This window comes from Phaenicophaeus curvirostris, chromosome 26 (genome assembly GCF_032191515.1).
Source record: "Phaenicophaeus curvirostris isolate KB17595 chromosome 26, BPBGC_Pcur_1.0, whole genome shotgun sequence".
Classification (NCBI taxonomy): domain Eukaryota; kingdom Metazoa; phylum Chordata; class Aves; order Cuculiformes; family Cuculidae; genus Phaenicophaeus; species Phaenicophaeus curvirostris.
In genome coordinates this window covers 4,885,176-4,907,427 of record NC_091417.1, presented here as the reverse complement: position 1 = coordinate 4,907,427, position 22,252 = coordinate 4,885,176, and the positions used below count along the sequence as shown (strand labels likewise).

General features: G+C 48.6%; 2 protein-coding genes across 2 annotated transcripts in view; both read right to left on the bottom strand.

The window, feature by feature from the left end:
- SDR39U1 (short chain dehydrogenase/reductase family 39U member 1) overlaps positions 1–22,252 on the bottom strand; it is a 115,654-nt gene that overhangs the window by 28,650 nt on the left and 64,752 nt on the right. The window lies entirely within an intron of this gene.
- On the bottom strand, positions 19,313–21,283 carry DAD1 (defender against cell death 1). The gene is made up of 3 exons (XM_069876806.1): positions 21,004–21,283; positions 20,061–20,211; positions 19,313–19,511 (listed from the first exon to the last, which is right to left on the bottom strand). Exons 1-2 carry the CDS (start codon positions 21,227–21,229, stop codon positions 20,081–20,083), a joined length of 357 nt encoding a protein of 118 aa, XP_069732907.1. The 5' UTR covers positions 21,230–21,283; the 3' UTR covers positions 19,313–19,511; positions 20,061–20,080.

Below are 22,252 nucleotides of genomic sequence, written 5' to 3'. Positions count from 1 at the left end.
CCCAGGTAAGCTGACTCTTTTTGGAGTCAAGCTGGACTCAATATAAATGATATTAGCCTAAACTCCAGAATAACACTCTAGTGGCTCTGTGGAGACACTTGGAGTGGTTTTAATATTCCTTGGAAAGCAGACGTAGACTTTCTATTTAACCAATGTGCATCAGGGAAGTGTCCATCCTGGTGAAAGGTAACAAGTGAAAAGTGAAAAGATGTAAGTGAAAATAGGAATAGAGATATGAAAACAATCCAAATGGTCTCTAGGGAGTGGTGAAGCTTTGGATTTGTCAAGGATGGAGGTGGAAAGGGAATTGCCTTGTGGCTCTTCCTTGTGGTGTTAATGAGACCGTAGCATGGAGAGGGAGAAGAATGAACAATGGACATGAAGGAAGGATGTAATGGGTGGAGAAACAAAGGAGCTCCTTGAGGAAAGTTATTCAGGTGGATTGGAGTGGAGAGTTGTGTACAAAGGTTTTTGCTTTGGCAAACACCACAGTGTCTATGAATACCTACCAGCTTACATTTGGACACGGAACCAGGCTTGCAGTGACCCCAAGTAAGATTTCTCAATTTTCATTGCATTGTTCCATGCAAAAACTCGGTCCACCCAAAATAAAGGGAATATTTGCCATAGAACACAGTTCAGAAGCAGGCTGCTGCCATGTATTAGTAACAGTGATCTCTTGGTTACTGGAGTATCTACTGGGTATGGTAGAACAGGAGAGATGGCCCATAGAGCGATGGTGTAAATCGCATGAGCTGTGAGAGAAGATGTAAATACTGGCAACGCATGCAGGTGCATTTTATGTATTTTTCCCATTGTTTCATGCTTGTGACATCACCTAAGCAAGCTTTGTGTCATGGTTTTCCTTCCAGGAGTTTTAATAAACTCATATTTGGAGAAGGAACTGACCTTTGCAAGTCCTGTAACAACTTATCATAGGGGAGGCAAGCTCGGATTGAAAAACATTCACTGAATACTCAGTAGTCTGTTTCTTCTCTTCATCTGGAATAAAATTATGGATAAGAAAATTGGTCCCTAACTATAAACAAGGGAGAAGTTCCTGATGGTTGATTTGCAGATACGCAACACAACAGTGTTAAGAAAATCAATTAAATTAAAAAATTAAGTTTTCCCTCCTTTAAAATTGTTAGTAGATACACACAGACGAAAACTTCCATGAGCATCTGAATTGGGAACCTCAAGTACAATTTTCCCCTACCTCAGTAATTAAATCTCAAGCCAGAATTGTAGACTCTTTGGGAGATTTTGTAAAAAAAAAAGAAGAAAATAAAAAAAATTAGTTAAAAAATGTAAAGCAATTTTAGGAGACTGCCAAACCAGTAATTTACCCCCACTGGAAGACAGTGAAAAGAAATGCACCTCTGGCAGAGATGTTATCTCTGCTTTCTCAGCAATTAAATCCCATTTTCTCTCTGGAAGGAAGACAAATGGAATCGTGGTGTAGGTTTTGCAGGAAGAATGACAGGGAGGTGTAAATGCTGCCTGGATTTTGTTTGCTTATTAACAAATGAATTAACGCTGATCTCATTCTCCATTTAATTCATAAGCTTTTCAAAGATAGGAGTCTTTCATGGGTTGACTGTAAAGAGGATGCTGGGCTCGACAGTGACCAGGGAGGAGGTTTTGATGCACCATGTCCCATTCTCTGGTTTTATGTGGATATATCTTTCCAGTTAGATGTGACGCGGTTGACAGGGCTGCCAGCATGCTAAGCCAGGTTTTGTCATGCAAAACTGTCCAGTTGCGCAAGCTAGGAGGATGCATTTGGATAGCCTTGGCTGAGTTACTCAAGTTTGTCTCCAACTGGTTTTACTTTGTGGTTTGGTTGTGAGGGGGCGTTTGGTGGGGGTTTGTTGGTTTTTTTCATTTACTAGCTCAGATGCAAAATTTTGTGAATAACAGAATCACAGAATGGTTTGTGTCGGCAAGGACTCATTGAGTTCCAATCCCCTGCCATGGGCAGGGACACCTCCCACTGGATCAGGGGCTCCAAGCCTCATCCAACCTGGCCTTGAACCCCTCCAGGGATGGGGCAGCCACCCCTGCTCTGGGCAACCTGGGCCAGGACCTCCCCATCCTCATCTCAATATTCCCTCTTTCAGCTTAAAACCATTCCCTCTTGACCTATCTCTGCACTCCCTGATCAGGAGCCCCTCCCCAGCTCTCCTGGAGCCCCTGTCAGTGCTGGAAGCTGCTCTAAGGTCTCCCCAGAGCCTTCTATGTTATTCTCTTCAGCCTTTCTCACTATAATACGATTCAGGTTCCTCTGCTGTCTGGGGCAACTTAGGTTCTGTGTGGCTCTGGATAATGGAAAACTGACTACTTATGGCACTTCCAGGATGCTTGCTCATGTGTGTGCCGCTGTAGAAACCTCACTGCTCAGTCTGAAAAAAAGGACTTTTTTAGTACCTGGATGCTAATACTTTAAGATAACCAGGCTCCTAATTGTATACAGATGCGATGGATAAGTACATTGGGTCTTTGCTTTGGAGATCCTCAATAAATCTCTAATGACAGAGAATGGGTTCCTAACATGTTGAGAAGCATTATAGAAATATTGGAAGGTCAGGAAGTGTGCTTATCCTTGAGAATGATGCCAAGTCTGTAATGACCACCAGTGAGTATTAGGACTGAAATTACTTTGTCTTTCAACATCCATAGGAAGCTTGGAGCATGTTAGGAATGAAGGTCTGAAACTGTTGGAGAACAGCATGACTCATGGTAGAATTGGAAGCTGTAAATTAAGGCTCTGCCATTGACATGTCCCCAAATTTGCAATCATGGTCACATCTGTATGTGTTTGCTCCAACTCTCGCTGTAGAACCGAAGAGCTTCTGGGATCCACACTGAAACTCCAGTGTTTAGTGGCAGCACAAGCAAAGGCCTCCCTGGCAAAAAAGAAATTCCTTCCCCAAAAAGGTACTTACTACTTAAAAGTTAAATCACAAATTTGCTCTGGAATCACTCGACTAATTCAGATAGCAAACTCAAGAGAATGGGATGATAGCGTTCGTGCCATCCTGAGATGCACTGTACAGTAACAGTAAATAAACTGATTTTTGAGAGAGGAATCTGCCTGGCACACTAAATAAATGAAGAAGGAAAGGAAAAATAGAGCTTGCAATGCAGGTGCCTCCTGGAAGCAATGGGATAAATATGATGGAGGGGAATATTGAGGAACAGGTGTTAAGGAATCATGAAAAGAAAGTTAGATGGAACAAAAGTCCTGGATAGATGGATATTTCTAATCCTAGAGATAACCAGGATTGGTTTTGTTGAGTATTCAGTTGGTGAAGGTTCCATTCAAACCTGCTCAGGATATTGTAGAGGCTTGTGCTATTGTGTGGCTATGGAAGCAATTATCAACTCACCTTTGGATCTGGGACAAGGCTGCTGGTTTTACCAGGTACATTTACACTCATTTTTCACCTAATTTGCAAGATAGTTACCAGTACACACCAAGATCTGGGTAAAGGCAGCATTAAAGCTAGAGTAGCCTGAGGTGTTATCTCAGCCATTAGGATTTATGCCAGGGCAGCTGTCCAAGTGCTCTTCCTCCAGGCAGGTGTGGGCAGGTGTGGGCTTTCAGTGCTCTTCCACCATGTAATAAGCTAAAACAAAGCCTGGGGTTGCTTTTCTGTTGAGTCAGTCTTGTGAATTTGTTCTCTTCTAAGGGTAAATCCAAGCCAATTCCATTGGCCTCAAGAAAAGTCATGGATGATCTACGTCAGATGAAAGTGTATTGAAATACGAGAATGGCCATAATGTTTAGAAAATATCCATTTATGGTAATTATTTGCACTCACAGCCCAGAAGGCCAACTGTGTCCTGGGCTGCATCAAAAGAAGCGTGGCCAGCAATTCGAGGGAGGTGATTCTGCTCCTCTATTCCTTGCTTGTGAGACCTCATCTGGAGTGCTGTGTCCAGTTCTGGAATCCTTAACATAAGAAGGAGATGGAGCTGTTGGAATGGGTCCAGAGGAGGCCACAGAGATGATCCCAGGGCTGGAGCACCTCCCATACGAGGACAGGCTGAGAGAGTTGGGGTTGTTCAGCCTGGAGAAGAGAAGGCTCCAGGGAGATCTTATAGCAACTTTCCAGTACCTCAAGGGGCTACAAGAAAGCTGGGGAGGGACTGTTCACAAAGGCTTGTGGTGATACGAGGAAGGGCTATGGGTATAAACTGGTGAGGGGCAGATTTAGACTAGACATAAGGAGGAATTTCTTCACTATGAGTGTGGGGAGGCCCTGGCCCAGGTTGCCCAGGGAAACCCTGGAGGTGTTCAAGGCCAGGTTGGATGGGACCTTGGGCAGCCTGATCCTGTGGGAGGTGTCCCTGCCCATGGCCAGAGGGTTTGGAACTGGATGATCTTTAAGGTCCCTTACAACCCGAACTATTCTATGATTCTACAATTATCACCATTTTATCTGGTCCTTGCTAGAAACAGAATCCCACCAAGGAACAGTGTACTCTTAATCTGATTTTTAATTAGTATTGGAATGGGAACTGGGCTGCCTTTTCCCTGGTTTGTCTGATGTATGGATACTGAGTCATTCACAAATATTGCAAGGGAATTTTGTTTGTGGCTGACCTGAATCTAGATTAACAAAGCTGTCCCAGCTACTGGGCCACACTCAATGCTTACTCCTGTTGCCGTCTGTCCAAGTGAGGAGGGATCGGGTCCTGAAGTCATAGAATTAGAAGGTTCAGATCACCTTTGCCTCTCCCAGTGAAACTCCAAGCTCTGGATGGGGTTATCATGTGCCACTGAGCCCTGGAAGGCACCAACTATAACCAACGGCAAAGGGGTTCTTGCAAAGGTTTCCTGGGTCATGTGAATTATGGTGGTGGAGAAGGCCAAAGTGCATGTTAGGATAAGGAACCTTGATGGTAGTCAAGCCAGGTGGGCAATAAATGATGAAACATTCAGGAGAAATCTAAGACTGCAAGGCTGTGATCCTAACTTCACGGCACGCTGAACAGGGGTTTGAGGTGATGTTACAGAGACGAAGCCAGAGACTGTTCTTAGTGTTGCCCCCAAAAGAGGAATGCACGATGTCACCAGTGAAGAAATGAATGTCTTTCTTTTGATCTCCCCATTCCTGATCTTGATAATTCTCTAGTGGAATTGTTTGGTACTTTGATGGTGACTTAAATCAGTATGTTGGGTCATTAGCCCCTAAAGTTATTCCCTGCTCTGGAATGCCTGTTGACTTGAATGTCAGTAAGACCTGGGGAAAACTCCCTATGTTTTTGTAGAGGTTGACACCACTGTGTGAATCAGGGATACGGGAAACTCACATTTGGAACTGGGACCCAGCTGCTTGTTACACCAAGTAAGTTTGAGCTTTCCATTCTGTATTAACACCAGGGCTGGCAAACCATTTGTCCACTGGGAAAGATGAACTAGGGGAAGATGAACTAGGACTTTCATGGGAGCGTGTTCCTATTTCCTTTCAACTTCCCTTGACAAATACCAGTTGGAACAGAGATGCTGGCTTGAGATCCAAGGAGTACGTGGCTATGGTGTGGCAGTGACCCAGTGTGGGGAAGAATGGCTTGAGGAGATGGTATTTCTCACCAAGGTGTAGCGATCACGGAGAAGTGCAGCCGCCCACAGTGCTGTGAACAGTTCGCACACAGTCAAATGGCACAGCAAAAGTTTATCAGTTTGAAAGACTTTCTGGCTGAGTTTACAGACTTGATTTTTGCATCTTTAAAACAACAGAATTATAGAATTGTGGAACAATTTGGGTTCGATGGGACCTTAAAGCCCATACAGTTCCACCCCTTTGTCATGGGTAGGGACATCTCCCACTGGATCAGGGGCTCAAAGCCTCATCCAACCTGGCCTTGAACGCCTCCAGGGATGAGGCAGAACAATTTCGTAGGCAGCCTGGGCCAGGACCTCCTCAACCTCATTGTGAAGAATTTTTCCTAAACTCAAACTATTCTTTGATTCTGTGACTCTATGATTCTAAGATTCTATGATCTAAGGTGACACCACAAATTTGAGATTAAAAGCTCTCCTGAATTTTTTATAAAAACATAAAAGTTCTCTTTTCACCTATTTTAGAAAGGGATTTTACGTTCATTCTTTTGAATGTGCTTTTTTCTTACTCATTAAACCAAGGGCATGTTTTGACTGGCACAGCATCAAGAGCTGATCTCTAATTAAGAAATACATTTTTTTATTTGAGTTGAGGTTATTTGGGTTGAGCGTTGGACTGAATGCCCTTTATGGTCCCTTCCAACCAGACCCATTCAATGTTTCTATGATTTTTTTTCTGGAACCTCAGTCCCCAGCCAATCAAATTGAAATCCGATTCTGGCCATTCAAGCCCATCTTGATTTTGGAAGAAAAAGCATGAAAAAATACTGTGTGAAAACAGCTGGGGTTCAGGAGTAGCCTGTGCAGCCTCTCTGTTTCCAGGCAGCTGGTACCCAGATGGGTCTCAAGCTATGTCACTCACCCACCTCCAGACACAAGCACTGGAAGTCCAGAGAAGGGTTCAGATATTACATGTGGACATGCAGCCTTGCTGTAGACATCCGATCATCTGTGCCGACTGGTAGGTTTCACAAAGAACCTCTGGTAGACCTTTCAGAACCTCCATTGGAGCATGGGCAGCTAAAATGCTCATTAAGTCACTGGAGCTGCTACTCTAGGGGTCAGGATCAACCTGGGATGTATTTCCTCTGAGTTGGAGGAGAGCTCCAGGTTTGCTCTAGCTGCAGAATATCATGGCTTAGGCTGAGGAAGGATTAGAGTATCAAAGACCTCTATCACATCAACTCCACTCTGACCAGAGACTCATTTTGGAGCATTTGCTTTAGAGGGAATGGAGAATGAAGTAAATCCTGTATGCTGAACATTTGGAAAAAAAAATTTCACAGAAAGGGTCATTGGTCCCTGGCAGAGGCTGCCCAGGGAGGGGGTTGAGTCGCCTTCCCTGGAGGGGTTTAAGGGACGGGTGGATGAGGTGCTGAGGGACATGGTTTAGTGTTTGATAGGAATGGTTGGACTTGATGATCTGATGGGTTTCTTCCAACCTGGTGATTCTATGATTCTATGATTCTATGATTCAAGCTGGGCGTTAAACTAGCTCAGGATTCCTACTGCAGCTTGCTTGGAAAAAAAAAGGTGTAGCTCTTAGCCTGATGTTGGAACAGGCTTTGACTGCTCTCTCCCTGAAAGAAGTCTCCAGAGTCGGCTTTCTCTGTAGACTGGTCAGAAGCAGCATCCAAACAGCTCCTGTTCTTCCACCTGGAAGATAACCTCCAGTACAGATTAAATGAGGCAGGGTGCACAGCTCAGAGCATCAGGGTTTACTTCTCAACCTTTCCTCCAAAATGGAAAGATCAATCGATACAGCACCTCCAATGCACCAGCCAGCTCATTAGAACAGAATAACAGGAAGCCCAAGTCCTAGCGCTGGGGCTGTAAGAGCTGATGTTTATTGAAACCGCTGCGTGCCGACTTCGATAGCAGCAGGAAAGGAGCTTATCGGAAAAAGGCTCCAGTGCCAAAACAAAGCCAGAAGCCACCCTGAGCAATAACAAGAAATTAGTATTTTGCAAAACAGGTTCTGCTGAAGAACCTTTTTTTAAAAAAAAAAAGGCTGAATGCCCCAGGCTGCTCAGTTCTGCCCAGAAATATTGCATCTCATAGCAAGGAAAGCAGCAGAGAGTGCTCTCTCCAGGCCAAGATCCAGAAGGAAGCCCAAGCTGCAGAGTAGAGTTGAATGAGTTGTCACAGAGAGAAATGACTAGGTTAGATATGGACATCTCGGGTGTGGATACTCACATGAGTATCCTCTGCAATGCTCCAGGGATCCTGGCTGACCCCTCTCTGTGTCAACATAAGTCTCGTGCAGCTCCTGCATCATCTGCTGTGGGCGCCTTGGTTTTCAAAAGTGTCCTAGCACAAGATCCTTATGAACAGGCAACTTCCCACTGGAATCATGGATGTAAAACCTCCATACCTCAATGTCTGTACGTTAAAACTGAAGGAACTATGGGTTTGTGATGTCATCTAACATCTCTTCTCCTTTTCCAGATGTTACTCCATCTCCTTCAGCCTACAGACTGGTCTCTAAAGACAATGAGGATATGGAAATGTGCCTTATCACAGATTACACCCCTGAAAGTCTTACCTTTAACTCAGCTGATAAGCACACAAATGCTATTGTGGAAGTGGCGACATCTGGGAGCAAACCAGAAGCAAGCTACGTGTCAACCTACTGGGCCAAGAAGAATGAAATGCAATGCAGTGCAAATCACGAGGGCTTTGGAGAACTGGAGGGCGAGGATCCTGAAAGCGGTAATTGCATTGTTGCTGCGTGTACAAGGCTAGAGATACACTGGTTCCTGTGCTGTTGTTATGAGCAGGACTTGTTCACATCTCCCAGCCTGGCCAGCAATGCAGAATTACGCTCCCTCAATCTTAAAGAAAGTTTTCTTATTGACATTGTTTTATTTTGCCTCCCCCCGGGTGTAAACAAGATTAATGGTCAGCAGACTGCTACAGTCACATTAGAGAGATCTTAAAATCACACAATGGGGGATACAAGGCTTGAAACTCCTCTGTCTGGCGAGACACTAAAGTGTAATTAGATCTTACGTTATGATTGCCCTGAAAACAGCAGAAAAGAGTGTTTATAGGAGGGTTTAATGGTCAAAAGCTCTAACCCAGCCTCCCTAAGTAGAGACACAGCTTTGCGAACTTCTGCAGAGTACATTTCTGTTACTAATTGAATTTATTGTTAATATCTGCAGGTGCCAGTGCTATCTGTGTCACAGGGACGTCTCTACACTTCAGGACAGGTATGTACTCAGAAGTTTAGGAGTAAATCTTGGTCTGATTAAAGGAAAAGCTTTCCCAAGTTTTTGCTGATATTCCCTGCTTGCTGAATTCCTGTTGGAATAAAAAGCTCAAATTGGAAATTTCCAAAAGGGTCCCACAGGGTTTAAATACCAAGGCTCTCAGTCCTGGCTTGCTTTAGACTTCTGAATCTGAATGCTGTGACCAGTGTAGCCAGTGCCAGCTTGCTCTCGCTAAGACTGCCCAACCAGCCCTTCCCCATCCCACCATGGTTTAAGGTACTGAGATGAGTCAGCCTTACTGGATGCTGCCTGCATTTCAGACTTCAAAAGAGCTAGGGCTATTTTTGGGTGCACAAACACCTCATGAACTGAAAGTTGAGCAGGCAGTGTCGGCAGTGGGTGCTCAGAAGCTGGGTTGTGCTGAAGATCCGGTGCAGCTGAGCAAGCTTTGCTCCAGCTCACATCTGGGGGAGGACAACAGGCAGTGCTGGAACCCAAGCAACTGCTGCTGCTCTAGTTCAAAGACGCTGAGCTCACCTCTGCATTTGCTCAGTTTCAGAACAGCTCTGTTTTTGCAAATGTGCAGCCTAGCTGAAAAGAAACCAGTGAGCTAAATGTTTCCAAAACATCACTTCAGAAAAACACTCATCAGTAAATGCGGCTGACTTGATCAGTCAACGTGGCTGATTCGATCAGTCAGCTCAGAAAGGTATTTTCAAAGATTAACAGAAAATGACTGTTTGATGGAAGCTCCCTAATTCCCCAATAGAGATGAATGTATTTTCAAATGAAAATGGCTTTGCAAGTTAAGACTAATAGAAAATCCAAGCAGACTTTTTATTCTTCTAGTAAAATTTAACTGGTTTTCATCCTGCTCATCTTAAAAAATTCAAGGAGAGGAAGGAGGGACCCTCCAGCACCATGGGTTCATAATACACTATATTTAGAAACAGCTACAGGGTGGCAGATTTGCATAGAGGATAATCGAGTGGTTACTGAATGCTCCCTGGTTTGGCTTGGTCACATCCAGAGGAACCACATCAGTACCGAGTGCATTGAAGTCAGTCTGGACAGCAGGATGTCTCAGCACTCTTGTGACTTTTCTTGTCTGTTGCTTTTACAGATGAAAACCTGAACACACTGTCTTTATCACAGCTGGGCCTGAAAATAATTCTAGCAAAAGGAATATTTTTTAATGTGCTGATGACGATGCTAATGTGGAAAAAAAAGTAAGTATGCCACAGGGAATAGAAAGGTCTCTGTCAAAAACCATCTGGATCTGTCCATTAGCCAGCAGTGTTCCCTCTCTCTGGAATAACTCTTTATGCAGTCTAGCCATACACCTATAAACAGTAAAATCCCTCCACTCCTTTGGCCTCATGCTTATGCAAATTTAACTTATTTCTTCTTCCTTTCCTTTTATTCTATTTTCATCCCTTCGCTTGTCTGCACTCAGGCACCAGACTCATCCCTGACCAGGCTCCAGCTGGAGAAGTTGAACATTTTCATAGAATCACAGAATGGTTTGGGTTTGAAGGGACCTCAAAGCCCACCCAGTTCTAACCCCTGCCATGGGCAGGGACACCTCCCACTGGATCAGGAGCTCCAAGCCCCATCCAACCTGGCCTTGAACCCCTCCAGGGATGGGGCAGCCACCACTGCTTTGGGCAACCTGGGCCAGGACCTCCCCACCCTCACAGGAGAACATTTCCTAACATCTCATCTCAATCTCCCCTCTTTCAGCTCAAAACCATTCCTCCTCATCCTATTCCTGCACTCCCTGATCAAGAGCCCCTTCCCAGCTTTCTTGTTGCCCCTTTAAGTACTTTAAGATCTCAGACCTAATAGTTTTGGTCCAGTGCCTCCTGCTCTTTCTCTTGCCTAGATACCTCAGATCTACAGTTGTGTAGATCCCAATCGTATAGTTCCCAATAGTGTAGATCCCAATTGTGTAGATCCCAACTGTAGATCTACAATTATCTGGATCCCAAACAGCTCTGTAACGTAGCTTTGTCTTTGTTACAGGGAGGAAAACAACCAGATGGTGCCACCCTGAAGCACCAGACCTGATGAATCTTTACCAGAGCATCCTGCGCAAGAGGGAACAGAAGCATTCCTGGTGCAAGGGCTGGCATTCACTGCTTCTGTAGATCACACCAGCTATTGTAGTCTAAATTGCTTTATTTGTATTGGTATAAAGTGAGTAAAAACGAGCTTTAAATCCCCAGCATTCTGCTCCCCACATGCCTGCTCTGTTTAACATGGCTATAGCTCTTTTTAAAGTATACTTTTCAGAACTATAAATTGCGGAACATTGCTATTCCATGTGATAAAATGACACAATTCTTGCCTGGGGCAGTGTTGTCACAAACTGCAAGCTTACATTTGGATGTGAGTTTTCTATATTTGATACCTGTCAGGTGGGCACCTTGGGGAATGTCCCCCCACCTTCCCCAACACTGCTCCAGTTGCAAAGGGAACACACTGACAAGCAGAGGCAGCTTCACTAGGTGCTACGCACTAGGTGTCTCCTGCTAGGTCAGAGCAAGGTACCTTTCCCTGCCCCCCAGAGGATTTGCTGCTCTGTCTCCTGGAAGTCCTGAATTCACTGAATTATCACTTAATAATCACAGAAGAAAATGATGTTTCTTGCTGTGTTTTAGAGTCCACCTGGCCTTCCTGCTGAATTTAAACCAGCTTAGTATTTGGCCTTGTGTTTAGTAAAAATAGAAAGTACTTTTCCTGTTTTTATTCAGTTCTAACAACAACTTTAGATTCTCTAATTTCTTCTTATAACCTTTGTATAAAGCTCGATTGAAACATGTGTGCGTGCCCTGGAAACAGGGCAGGGATGTGAGATTCACACACTGCTGATTCCTGAATTGTACCCTGATAGCTTCGCGCTTCTTCAGGCTTCTGGCTGCTATTAAACAATCCATATCAAAAACAAGGAAATTGTTTGTCTTTTGTATCTGTAGTTTAAGGAAATCGGTTTACTCTCCAGACAAGCTTTAGGAATCACAGGATCATAGAATAGTTTGGGTTGGAAGGGACCTTAAAAATCACCCAGTTCCAACTGCTGCCATGGGCAGGGACACCTCCCACTAGACCAGGCTGCCCAAGCCTCATCCAACCTGGCCTTGAAGACCTCCAGGGATGGAGCAGCCACAATTTCTCTGGGCAACCTGTTCCAGTGCCTCCCCACTCTCATGGTGAAGAAATTCTTCCTTATATCAAGCCCAAATCTGCCCCTCTCCAGGAATGAACCTGGCCTTTGGGGTGAAAGAGCACCTGGAGAACAAGTCTTAAGAGGAGCAGCTGAGAGAATTGGGGTTGTTTAGCCTGAAGAAGAGGAAGCTGAGGGGAGACCTTATTGCTCTCTACAACTACCTGAAAGGAAGTTGTAGAGAGGAGGGAGCTGGGCTCTTCTCCCAAGTGACAGGGGACAGGACGAGAGGGAATGGCCTCAAGCTGCACCAGGGGAGTTTCAGGCTTGGCATCAAGAAAAAATATTTCACGGAAAGGGTCATTGGGCACTGGAACAGGCTGCCCAGGGAGGGGGTTGAGGAACCTTCCCTGGAGGGGTTTAAAGGACGGGTGGACGAGGTGCTGAGGGACATAGTTTACTATTTGATAGGAATGGTTGGACTCGATGATCCAGTGGGTCCTTTCCAACCTAGTGATTCTATGAAAGGGCGCTTGTCCTCCCCTCTTGTGCCCATCTTGGCCTCTGGGTGATGTTTGCAATGTCTGTCTGGAGCCACAGTGGTGGGGAGAAGCTATGAAATCCCTTTCCAGGACATCCCTGCTGTGTCTGGGCGAGAACAGCATGGCCAGCTCGGAAAGAGTGGAACAGAGGAGGGCACCTCTCCTCAAGAGTAGCCTCTGTGCTGTGTAAAGACAATGGTAAAACATGGCTTTCCCACAGTGAAAGGACAAGTAAGTGGTCTTGAAGCAGATGTGCTGTGGGGAACACAGGAGCCTGAGGTGTCCTGCCTCTAAGGGTCCCTCAATCCCAACATCCCAGGAGAACAACGCCCCTGCTTGGCATTCCTGACCCACACACCTGGCCCATATGTCCAAGTTCAGCCTCTCACTGGCCAGACTGGAAACTTTCTCCTTGTATGACATTGTTCTCTCTATCTTCTGAAGCACCAGAGATTCCTCTGGAGGGAGAAATGTGAAGGAAACACACACCTCTACGAGGCTTGGCCCTTGCTGGCACCTCACACCAGTGCCCAGACCAAGGGGCAGGGGAAGCCTCACCAGGCTGGTGAGGGTGATTCCCATCAGGATATTTCTCACCCTGCTGGATTCACAGTCTTTGCAAGGAACTCTCTGTGTGTGTGGAAAGGCTCTGACTTCAAATGCCTTTAAGTCAAAAGCCCTGGTGCTTCATGTAGGAAGAGGCTCCCTGTGTGAAGCCCATGTCAGTGTGCTGGCCACTGGGTCTGACACACAGAGCTGGCACCAACACAAGGTCTCCCTGGTCATCTGCCACGGTGCTGCCACCTGACCGTTAGCAGGTGGCCCTTCACACGGTGACAGAGTTACAGACTCCTCCTGCCTATCAAGAACTTCAAACTTCCAGCTCTCATACCCTGATTATTTTATACCGCAGACATTCAGGGACTTATTCTCCTGTCCCTCCCTTGACACAAAAGTCACTCTCATTTCTCTCCAGTTATAGAAAACCCACGTCTCTTTAAACACTGGGTTCCAGGCCACTTCTGAAGTGTACATTCCATTCCTGATGAGGTCCATCACATCACAGGGAAAAAGCTTGATGAAGCTGCCTCAGGGATCCATACTGAGACCAGTGTTGTCTAATGGCCTCAAGCTGCACCAGGGGAGGTTCAGACTGCATACCAAGGAAAAAATTTTTCACAGAAAGGGTCATCATGCACTGGCAAAGGCTGCCCAAGGAGGTGGTGGAGTCACTGTCCCTGGAGGTATTTAAAAGACAGGTAGATGAGGTTCTCAGGGACATGGTTTAGTGGCAGATAGGAATGGTTGGACTCACTGATCCAATAGGTCTTTTCCAAACCAGTGATTCTATGATTCTAATCATCAACGACATAGGCAGTGAGATCGAGTGCACCCTCAGCAAGCTGACAGATGACACCAAGTTGAGTGGTACAATTGACACTCCTGAAGGACTGGATGTCATCTGGAGGGACTTAGAGAAGTGGCGTCACATAAACTTCATGAAGTTCAACAAGGCCGAGTGCAAGTGTGAGCAGCAGGGCAAGGGAGGGGATTCTGCCCCTCTGCTCTGCTTTCATGAGACTCACCTGTCCAGAAGAGGCGATGAAAATGATCCAAAGGCTGGAGCACCTCCCACATGAGGACAGGCTGAGAGTGATGAGGTTGTTCAGCCTGGAGAAGAGAGATCCTGAAAGGGGCTCCAGGAAAGCTGCGGACAGATATTTCAGCAAGGCCTGTTGTGACAGAGCAAGGAGCAATGGTTTTAAACCAAGGGAGGGGAGATTTAGCCTGGATATAAGGAATACATTTTTCACAATGAAGATGGGGTGGTGCTGGTCCAGAGAGGCAGTGGAGGCTCCATCCCTGGAAACATTCAAGGTCAGGCTGGATGGGGCTTTGAGCAACCTGATCGAGTTAAAGATGTCCCTGCACCTGCAGGGGGATGGACTGGATGGGCTTCAAAGGTCCCTTCCAACCCAAAGCATTCTATGATTCTATTTGAATTATAAAGCAAGTCATGGCATTTCACAGATTTCCAGCTGATTAACCTCACTCCAGGAACCTTCAGGAAGAAGGTTTCTCCATGGAAGAAAAGCTTCCATGCTCATTTACCTTTAGCAACACTTTTTAAAACTAATGAGTCTTAAATGTTGTGTTGCTCTTCAGACCCGCTCCTGGCTGCATGGTCAAGGAGGAAGGACAAGGTGCTGCCTCTGGTTCCACTTCTCCATCTTTTCTCTTCCAAGTAAAACAACCCCAGGGACGAGATTTGCCAGTTGAGGGGACAAGTGTACAGATAAAATTAGATGTTTTGACTGAAATGACTCTGACCGCATGATCTGCAAAACACTCTGTTTGTAGGTCTAGTTCAAAGACACTTTCAGATATCGGGCTCTCAATCTCCCACCCCACCATGCGCTCCCCCAGCACTACTTTGCGCTTTCTTGTTTATTTTGAGAAAGAAAAAAACACAGTGCAAAGCAAACACAGGAAATAACAGGATGTGGAAGGGGGGTCTCATGGTCCAGGTGGGGCAGGAAGAGGATGCAGCACCAGTTCCATGACGCCACAATCAAGATCTAGGTCACCTTTTGGTGCTTCTCTACGCCTACCGCAGAAACCGCTTCCTCTGGAAAGTGGAGCACAAAACAAGGGGTGGGGGGAGCAAGGAGGACGTGGGGAAGAGGAGGAGCTGTAGAAGAGAAAAGAACAGACGTTAGACCACAAGCCAAAGTCAGATGAGGTTAAGGCCCTCTCCCTTCCTGACCCCTCACCACAGCCTGTTTGGGGGGCCTGGGGGAGTTGTTTTGGGCACAGCAGGAAAGAGTGAGCTATGAATAGCATGGGCAGGGGAAAGGAGGGGGAAAATGCATCATCAGGTGTGGTGGGGAGAGATATGATTGTGCTGACAGGGCTCTGCACCCTCTTATACAGCAGTGAATCCATGCAGAAAAAAACCTTTAACTTAGAATCATGGAATACTAGAATGCTTTGGGTTGGAAAGGACATTTACAGCCCATCCAATCCAAACCTCTTGCAGGAGCAGGGACATCTTTAACCACGTCACACTGCTCAAAGCCCCATCCAACCTGACCTTGAATGTTTCCAGGGAAAGAGACTCCACATCCTCCCTGGGCAACCTGGGCCGGTGCCTCACCAGCCAGTAAAAAATGTCTCCCTCATATCCAGTCTAAATCTGCCCCCCTTGAGTGTAAAACCATTACTCCTTTTCCTGTCACAACAGACCTTGCTAAAAAGTCTGTCCCCATCTTTCCTGTAGGCTCCACTTCTCCTGACCAAAAAGAGAAGGGAAGAAGATGGGGCAGGGGAGGAGACGTTGCCGTGGTCCATTTTTAGCACCTTCTCCCCTCTCCTGCCCCCAAATCCCTACCTATGAATGGGAGAGGAAACTGAATGTGTATCTTCTCTAGGGATTTTGTTGGAAATATCCCCTGCCTAGCATTCATCATCTCTCATTAAACACAGCCCTGGTCATGAAACCACCTCTTCTCTCGCCCTCTTTTGACGTGTGAGCAGCAACCTGAGCATGGTCCCTACAAGGTGCAGAGCTTGAAGATACTTACAGAGATCATAGAATCACAGAATGTCCTGAGTTGGAAGGGACCCACAGAGATCCTGTCCCTGCACAGGACAACCCCAACATTCACACTGTGTGCCTGAGGGCATTGACCAAGCAAATCTTGAACATTGTCAGGTTTGGCGCTGTGACTGCTTCCCTGGGAGCTGTTCCAGTGCTCCACCACCCTCTGGGTGAAGAACCTGTTCCTAATGTCCAACCTAACCTTCCCCTAGCATCTTCCTGCCATTCCCTGGGGTCAGAGAGAAGAGATGCTGAAGCTCATTCTGCTAATAATCAGGGGGAAAAAGCAATCCTGCTGTTTCCTCTCTCGGGCTCTGCGCAGTCTGAGCTGTGGTTTTAGGAGCAACTACCCGAGCTTTCACCCAGAGCCCACTGGGTGGCACTCACAGCCTGAGCACTGGCAGCCAAGAACCCAGAGCTGCTCCTGCTGCTGCCAATCTGCTGCTCCCTCTGCCGCAGGGCTGGAACAGAGAAACCCTTCCTGTGGGGAAAGAGATGGGTGGAAAAGGACCTGGGGGTGCCAGCTGAGCCAGCAGTGGCCCAGGTGGCCAAGAAGGCCAATGGCATCTTGGCTTGGATCAGACACAGCGTGGCCAGCAGGGCCAGGGAGGTTCTTCTCCCTCTGGACTCAGCACTGGTGAGACCGCTCCTCGAATCCTGGGGTCAGTTCTGGGCCCTCACCACAAGAAGGATGTTGAGGCTCCAGAGTGTGTCCAGAGAAGAGCAACGAAGCTGGGGAAGCGGCTGGAGAACAAGAGGAGCATCTGAGAGAGCTGGGGGTGTTTATCCTGGAGAAGAGGGGGCTGAGGGGAGACCTCATTGCTCTCTGCAACTCCCTGAAAGGAGGTTGTGGAGAGGAGGGAGCTGGCCTCTTCTCCCAAGGGAAGGGGGACAGGACGAGAGGGAATGGCCTCAAGCTCTGCCAGGGGAGGTTCAGGCTGAACATTAGGAAAAAAATTTTCACAGAAAGGGTCACTGGGCACTGGCAGAGGCTGCCCAGGGAGGGGGTTGAGTCACCTTCCCTGGAGGGGTTTAAGGGATGGGTGGATGAGGTGCTGAGGGACATGGGTTAGTGATTGATGGGAATGGTTGGACTCGATGATCTCATGGGTCTCTTCCAACCTGGTGATTCTATGATTCTATGATACAGCAGTGGCCCCAGGGGCCAAGGTGGCCAACAGCACCTGGCTTAGATCAGCCATGGTGTGGCCAGCAGGAGCAGGAGGGGGATCATCCCCCTGCACTCATCACTAGTGAGGTCGCACCTCGAATCCTGGGTTCAGTTTTGGGCCCTCAGTACAGGAAGGATGTAGAGGGGTGGGAGCATGTCCGGAGAAGGGGAAGGTTGATGCCTGTCCCTTCTTCAAAGTAACAACGGTTGGGATGGGAGGAAATGGCCTCCAGTTGTGCCAGGGGTGGATTAGACTGGATATTAGGAAAAAACTTCCTCACCAACAGTGGTGAAACACTGATAGGGGCTGCCCAAGTCAGTGGTGGAGTCTTCGTCCCTGGAGGGCTTCAAAAAGTGTGCAGATGTGGCACTTAGGGACATGGCTTAGTAGCAGTAGGGTTGGGCTGATGGTTGGACTTGATCTTAAGAGGTCTTTTCCAGCACCCATGATTCCATGATTTATTGTACAATCCTGACGTGCTGGCGAGTCCCCTGCCTACTTCCCAGCAGCGCAAAGCCAGTGCCATCATCACAAAACCCAGCTCAGCCTGGGGCCGAGCTGGCAGGAATACGCTGCTCCCAGCACAGACCCTAGCAGGAAGGACCCTGCTCACCAGGAGCCTCAGGAGCCCCAGGTTTCCCACTTTTATGGGGAAAAAGCTGCAGCACAGCTGTAAATGCTAAAAGGGAAAAGGTGGAGAACAGGAGCCCTGATCCAATGCAAGGCTGAAGCGATCAGACTCTATGTCCCATCCCCCGAGTGCCACCAGACAGCATTTGTCACACGGCCTCAACACACATTTTACCTGCGATGGGGTTCAGCTGCAGAACCAACCAGACAAGGGTGAAACAGGGTCCGTGCAGGGATGGAGCCTCACATGAGGGTAACCCAGGTGAATTCTGCAGCTAAAGATATGGAGGGGCTGGCAGGGTTAGTATCTTGCCTTTCATCATCCCATCACCACAGGGATCCTCTTGTCCTCTGGGACAAAAGAGCATCTGACCTCAATGCAAGAGCTTGAGGAGGCAGCGGCACTGAAACCACAGAGTTCAAGCATTTCACAACACATTTTCATGGGGAGGATTCCCCGTGGGGGCAGGCCTGAGGGGGAGCTGCCCTATGGACCAGAGCAGGTCAAGCGTGGCTCTACCTGAGGCACCAACACAGCCTGGCAGCCCCTTCCCACATCCTCGAGTTTTTCAGCTCGTCAGGATGAGGAGAAGCCAGTACTGTGATGGGACCAGGCCAAGACACCCAGCTGTGCCCCACATCCCTTTAGGGCTTGTAGGAAGAGGAGCGCACCTGGCGATGTGCTGAGGACACCTTCCACTTCCTTCCATTCACCACTAACCACCACCTAACCCACATTTTCCACAGCTTTGAAGGGCTTTCCATAAGATAAAGGGCAGGAAACAGGGAGATGAGAAGGGTGGATGGCAAATGAGCTTCCACAACAACTTGTTTCCTGTTTCCCTCTGAACCTAGGGCACAGAAAAAACTTGCGACAAAGCTGGTGAGGGGGCTGGAGAACAAGCCTTATGAGGAATGGCTGAGTAAGCTGGGGGTGTTTAGCCTGGAGAAGGCTGAGGGGAGACCTCATTGCTCTCTACAACTCCCTGAAAGGAGGTTGTGGAGAGGAGGGAGCTGGGCTCTTCTCCCAAGTGACAGGGGACAGGATGAGAAGGAATGGCCTCAAGCTCCGCCAGGGGAGGTTTAGGCTGAACATTAGGAAAAAATTTTTCACAGAAAGGGTCATTGGGCACTGGAACAGGCTGCCCAGGGAGGGGGTTGAGTCACCTTCCCTGGAGGTGCTTAAGGGACGGGTGGATGAGGTGCTGAGGGAATGGTTGGGAATGGTTGGACTCGATGATCCGGTGGGTCCCTTCCAACCTAGTGATTCTATGATAGGGAGGGAGTAGAGTAAAACCAGGGACTCAAGGTGAATCAGAACTTCTGCATTTATCACCAGCAGGGAAGATACGGCAGTGTTATAAAGGGATTTATTGGCAAAAAGGATCACAGTAACGGCAACGTGGCAGCAGACACCTCCATGAGACCGTTTGTGGAGAAAGATCTTGAGCCCTGCTTCCCCTTCCTCCACCAAGGAAGCAGGACAGCGTCTGCTGGGAACAGCACTTCCCAGTGCCAGGCGCTGGCATTGGAGCTCAAGAGGAATTCCAGACCTGGCAAGAGAGAAAACCAACATGATCCATGTTTCTGCAGATGGAAAGGTACCACCCCACAAGCTCTGATGATCTCTTGGCCCCTTGTAAAAGAGTAACAAGAGGGCATGTCCAGCACAGCTTGCCAGCACAACTTCCCTGCCCCTCCTCTCATTCGCCAAGAAACTCAATGCTTCAACACCAGCCAGACTGTGGCCTCCAAACAGGACAACCTTTCCAAACAAAGCCCAGGAGTTCCAGTTCCCAAAATCCCACTTGCAAAGATCAAGGGGATGTTCCCTCGTGAGAGAGAAACATGGGTAGGTGTCCATAACAATCCAAGTTAAACTGCCTTTTAAATGATTAAAGCCAAAAAATACATGCAGGAAACCAGAAAGCCGTAAATCCTAACCCTCTACAAACCTAAAGAACAGCTAAGTGTACTTGGCCAAGACAAAGCTGGGAGCTAGGACTCCTGGATTCACCATTCTTCTAGTTCTCTCTCAACTCTACGAAAGCACTGAAGCCCTGTGAGCTGTGATTGCCCCTCTGTGACCCTGAGATCAGTACCTTGCAGTCTCTTCTAAAGCTCAGCCAACAAAATTAATGACCACAAGATGGAGGATGGTGTTGGCAAAGAGGAAATCAGCAAACGCCCGCTCTGGTGAAATGCCTTGGAATTCGCCTTTGTTTTGGGGGTTGATCTGGATCCTGAGGCAAACTGAATGGTAGAGAAAGAAAGACAGATTAGGGAGCACAAAAAGGAGTCATGGTAGGAAGTGGAGTCTCTGACCACTCTGTGTCACCACAAGGAAAGGTAACTTTGTCACCAGATGAGGACGTGGACATGGGATTCACGAGGGCTTTTCTGCAAACAGCTCTCCCAGGCACCACACTATCTGGGTGGACAGGATGCACCCGACGGGAACAGGCCAATAACAGGACAGGGCTTGATAAAAACAGGGATATTTCTGTGTTGGGGAGGGTGGTGCGGGAACAAGGTGGCTTTGGGAGGTATCACAGGACAGCAACACCTTGCAGCAGCCATTGCTGGAAACCGAGTTTCACCATGGGTTGGCTGCTCAAAGAGAACAACACAAGAGATAAGGAAGAAATTCTCCACAATGAGCATGGGGAGGCCCTGGCCCAGGCTGCCCAGAGCAGTGGGGGCTGCCCCAATCCTGGAGAGGTTCAAGGCCAGGTTGGATGGAGCTTGGAGCAACCGGATCCAGTGGGAGGTGGATGGGCTGGAAGTGGATGGGCTTTGAGGTCCCTTCCAACCCAGCCCATTCCATGAATGTACGAAGACGGGAAGCGCCAGGGCTCCCAGGAATCCTGCAAGGATTCCCTCGCACGGCCGGGGCCGGCTCAGTCGCTGCGGGGCCGGGAGGGGCTAGCGGGGAACGAGGGTCGCCGCGGGGGCTCCCCGGCTGCCCCGAGCGGCGCTGTGGGCGCCTGGCCGGGGTCGCCAAGGGTTCCCCGGGTGACGGAGCGGCGGTCGCGGGGCACTGACCGCCCAGGATGAAGCTGCCGACGGCGGAGATGAAGCCGCTGAGGAAGGAGTTGAAGGGGAAGGTGCCGACGCCGAGGCAGTAGCCGAACTGCAGCGCTCCCGTCAGCAGCACGTACAGCAGGTAGGCGTCCAGCACCTTGAGGCGGCTGGGGGTGCCGCTGCCGTACTCGGCCAGGAACCGCCGCACCACCGACCCCACCGAGCCCGCGGCCGCCGCGCCCGACATGGCCCCGCGCTGAGCTGGCCGGAAGTGGCTGGGAGGCGCTTCCGGGTCACGGGGGGGCGGGGGTCTAGGGCAGCGCATGCGCAGAATGGTCTCCGAGACCGGCACCCGCCCAGTGCTCTACAGAAGCCAATGGAAATTCGACAGCGGCTGTTGCTAGGCAGAAAAGAGAGAGGCTCCACCTGAGAGCCAATGGCAGCGCGGCGGCGGCTGTTGCTAGGCAGATTAGAGAGCGCCCCGTCCCCCCGCCGCATCCCAGTCTGGCCCCTGCGCTGTTCCACTGACTGGAAGAATCTGCGGATCTCGCTTTTCCTATTGTTTGCTTTCATTTGAAAGAATCATAGAATCACCACGTTGGAAAAGGCCTCTTAGATCATCGAGGCCAGCCGTTCCTCTTTGCTACTAAACCTTGCCCCTTAGCACCTCGTCCACCCATCCCTTAAACCCCTCCAGGGAAAGTGACTCAACCCCCTCCCTGGGCAGCCTCTGCCAGGGACCAATGACCCTTTCTGTGAAAAATCTTTTCCTAATGTCCAGCCTGAACCTCCCCTGGTGGAGCTTGAGGCCATTCCCTCTCATCCTGTCCCCTGTCCCTTGGGAGAAGAGCCCAGCTCCCTCCTCTCCACAACCTCCTCTCAGGGAGTTGGAGAGAGCAATGAGGTCTCCCCTCAGCCTCCTCTTCTCCAGACTAAACACCCCCAGCTCTCTCAGCTGCTTCTCTTGTTCTCCAGCCCCCTCACCAGCTTCGTTGCTCTTCTCTGGACTCGCTCCAGAGCCTCAACATCCTTCTTGTGGTGAGGGGCCCAGAACTGACCCCAGGATTCGAGGAGCGGTCTCCCCAGTGCCGAGTCCAGAGGGAGAAGAACCTCCCTGGACCTGCTGGCCACGCCATTTCTGATCCAAGCCAAGATGCCATTGGCCTTCTTGGCCACCTGGGCCACCGCTGGCTCATGGTCAGTCCCTGTCAACCAACACCCCCAGGTCCTTCTCCTCCAGGCAGTTTCCAGCCAGACTTCTCCTAGTCTG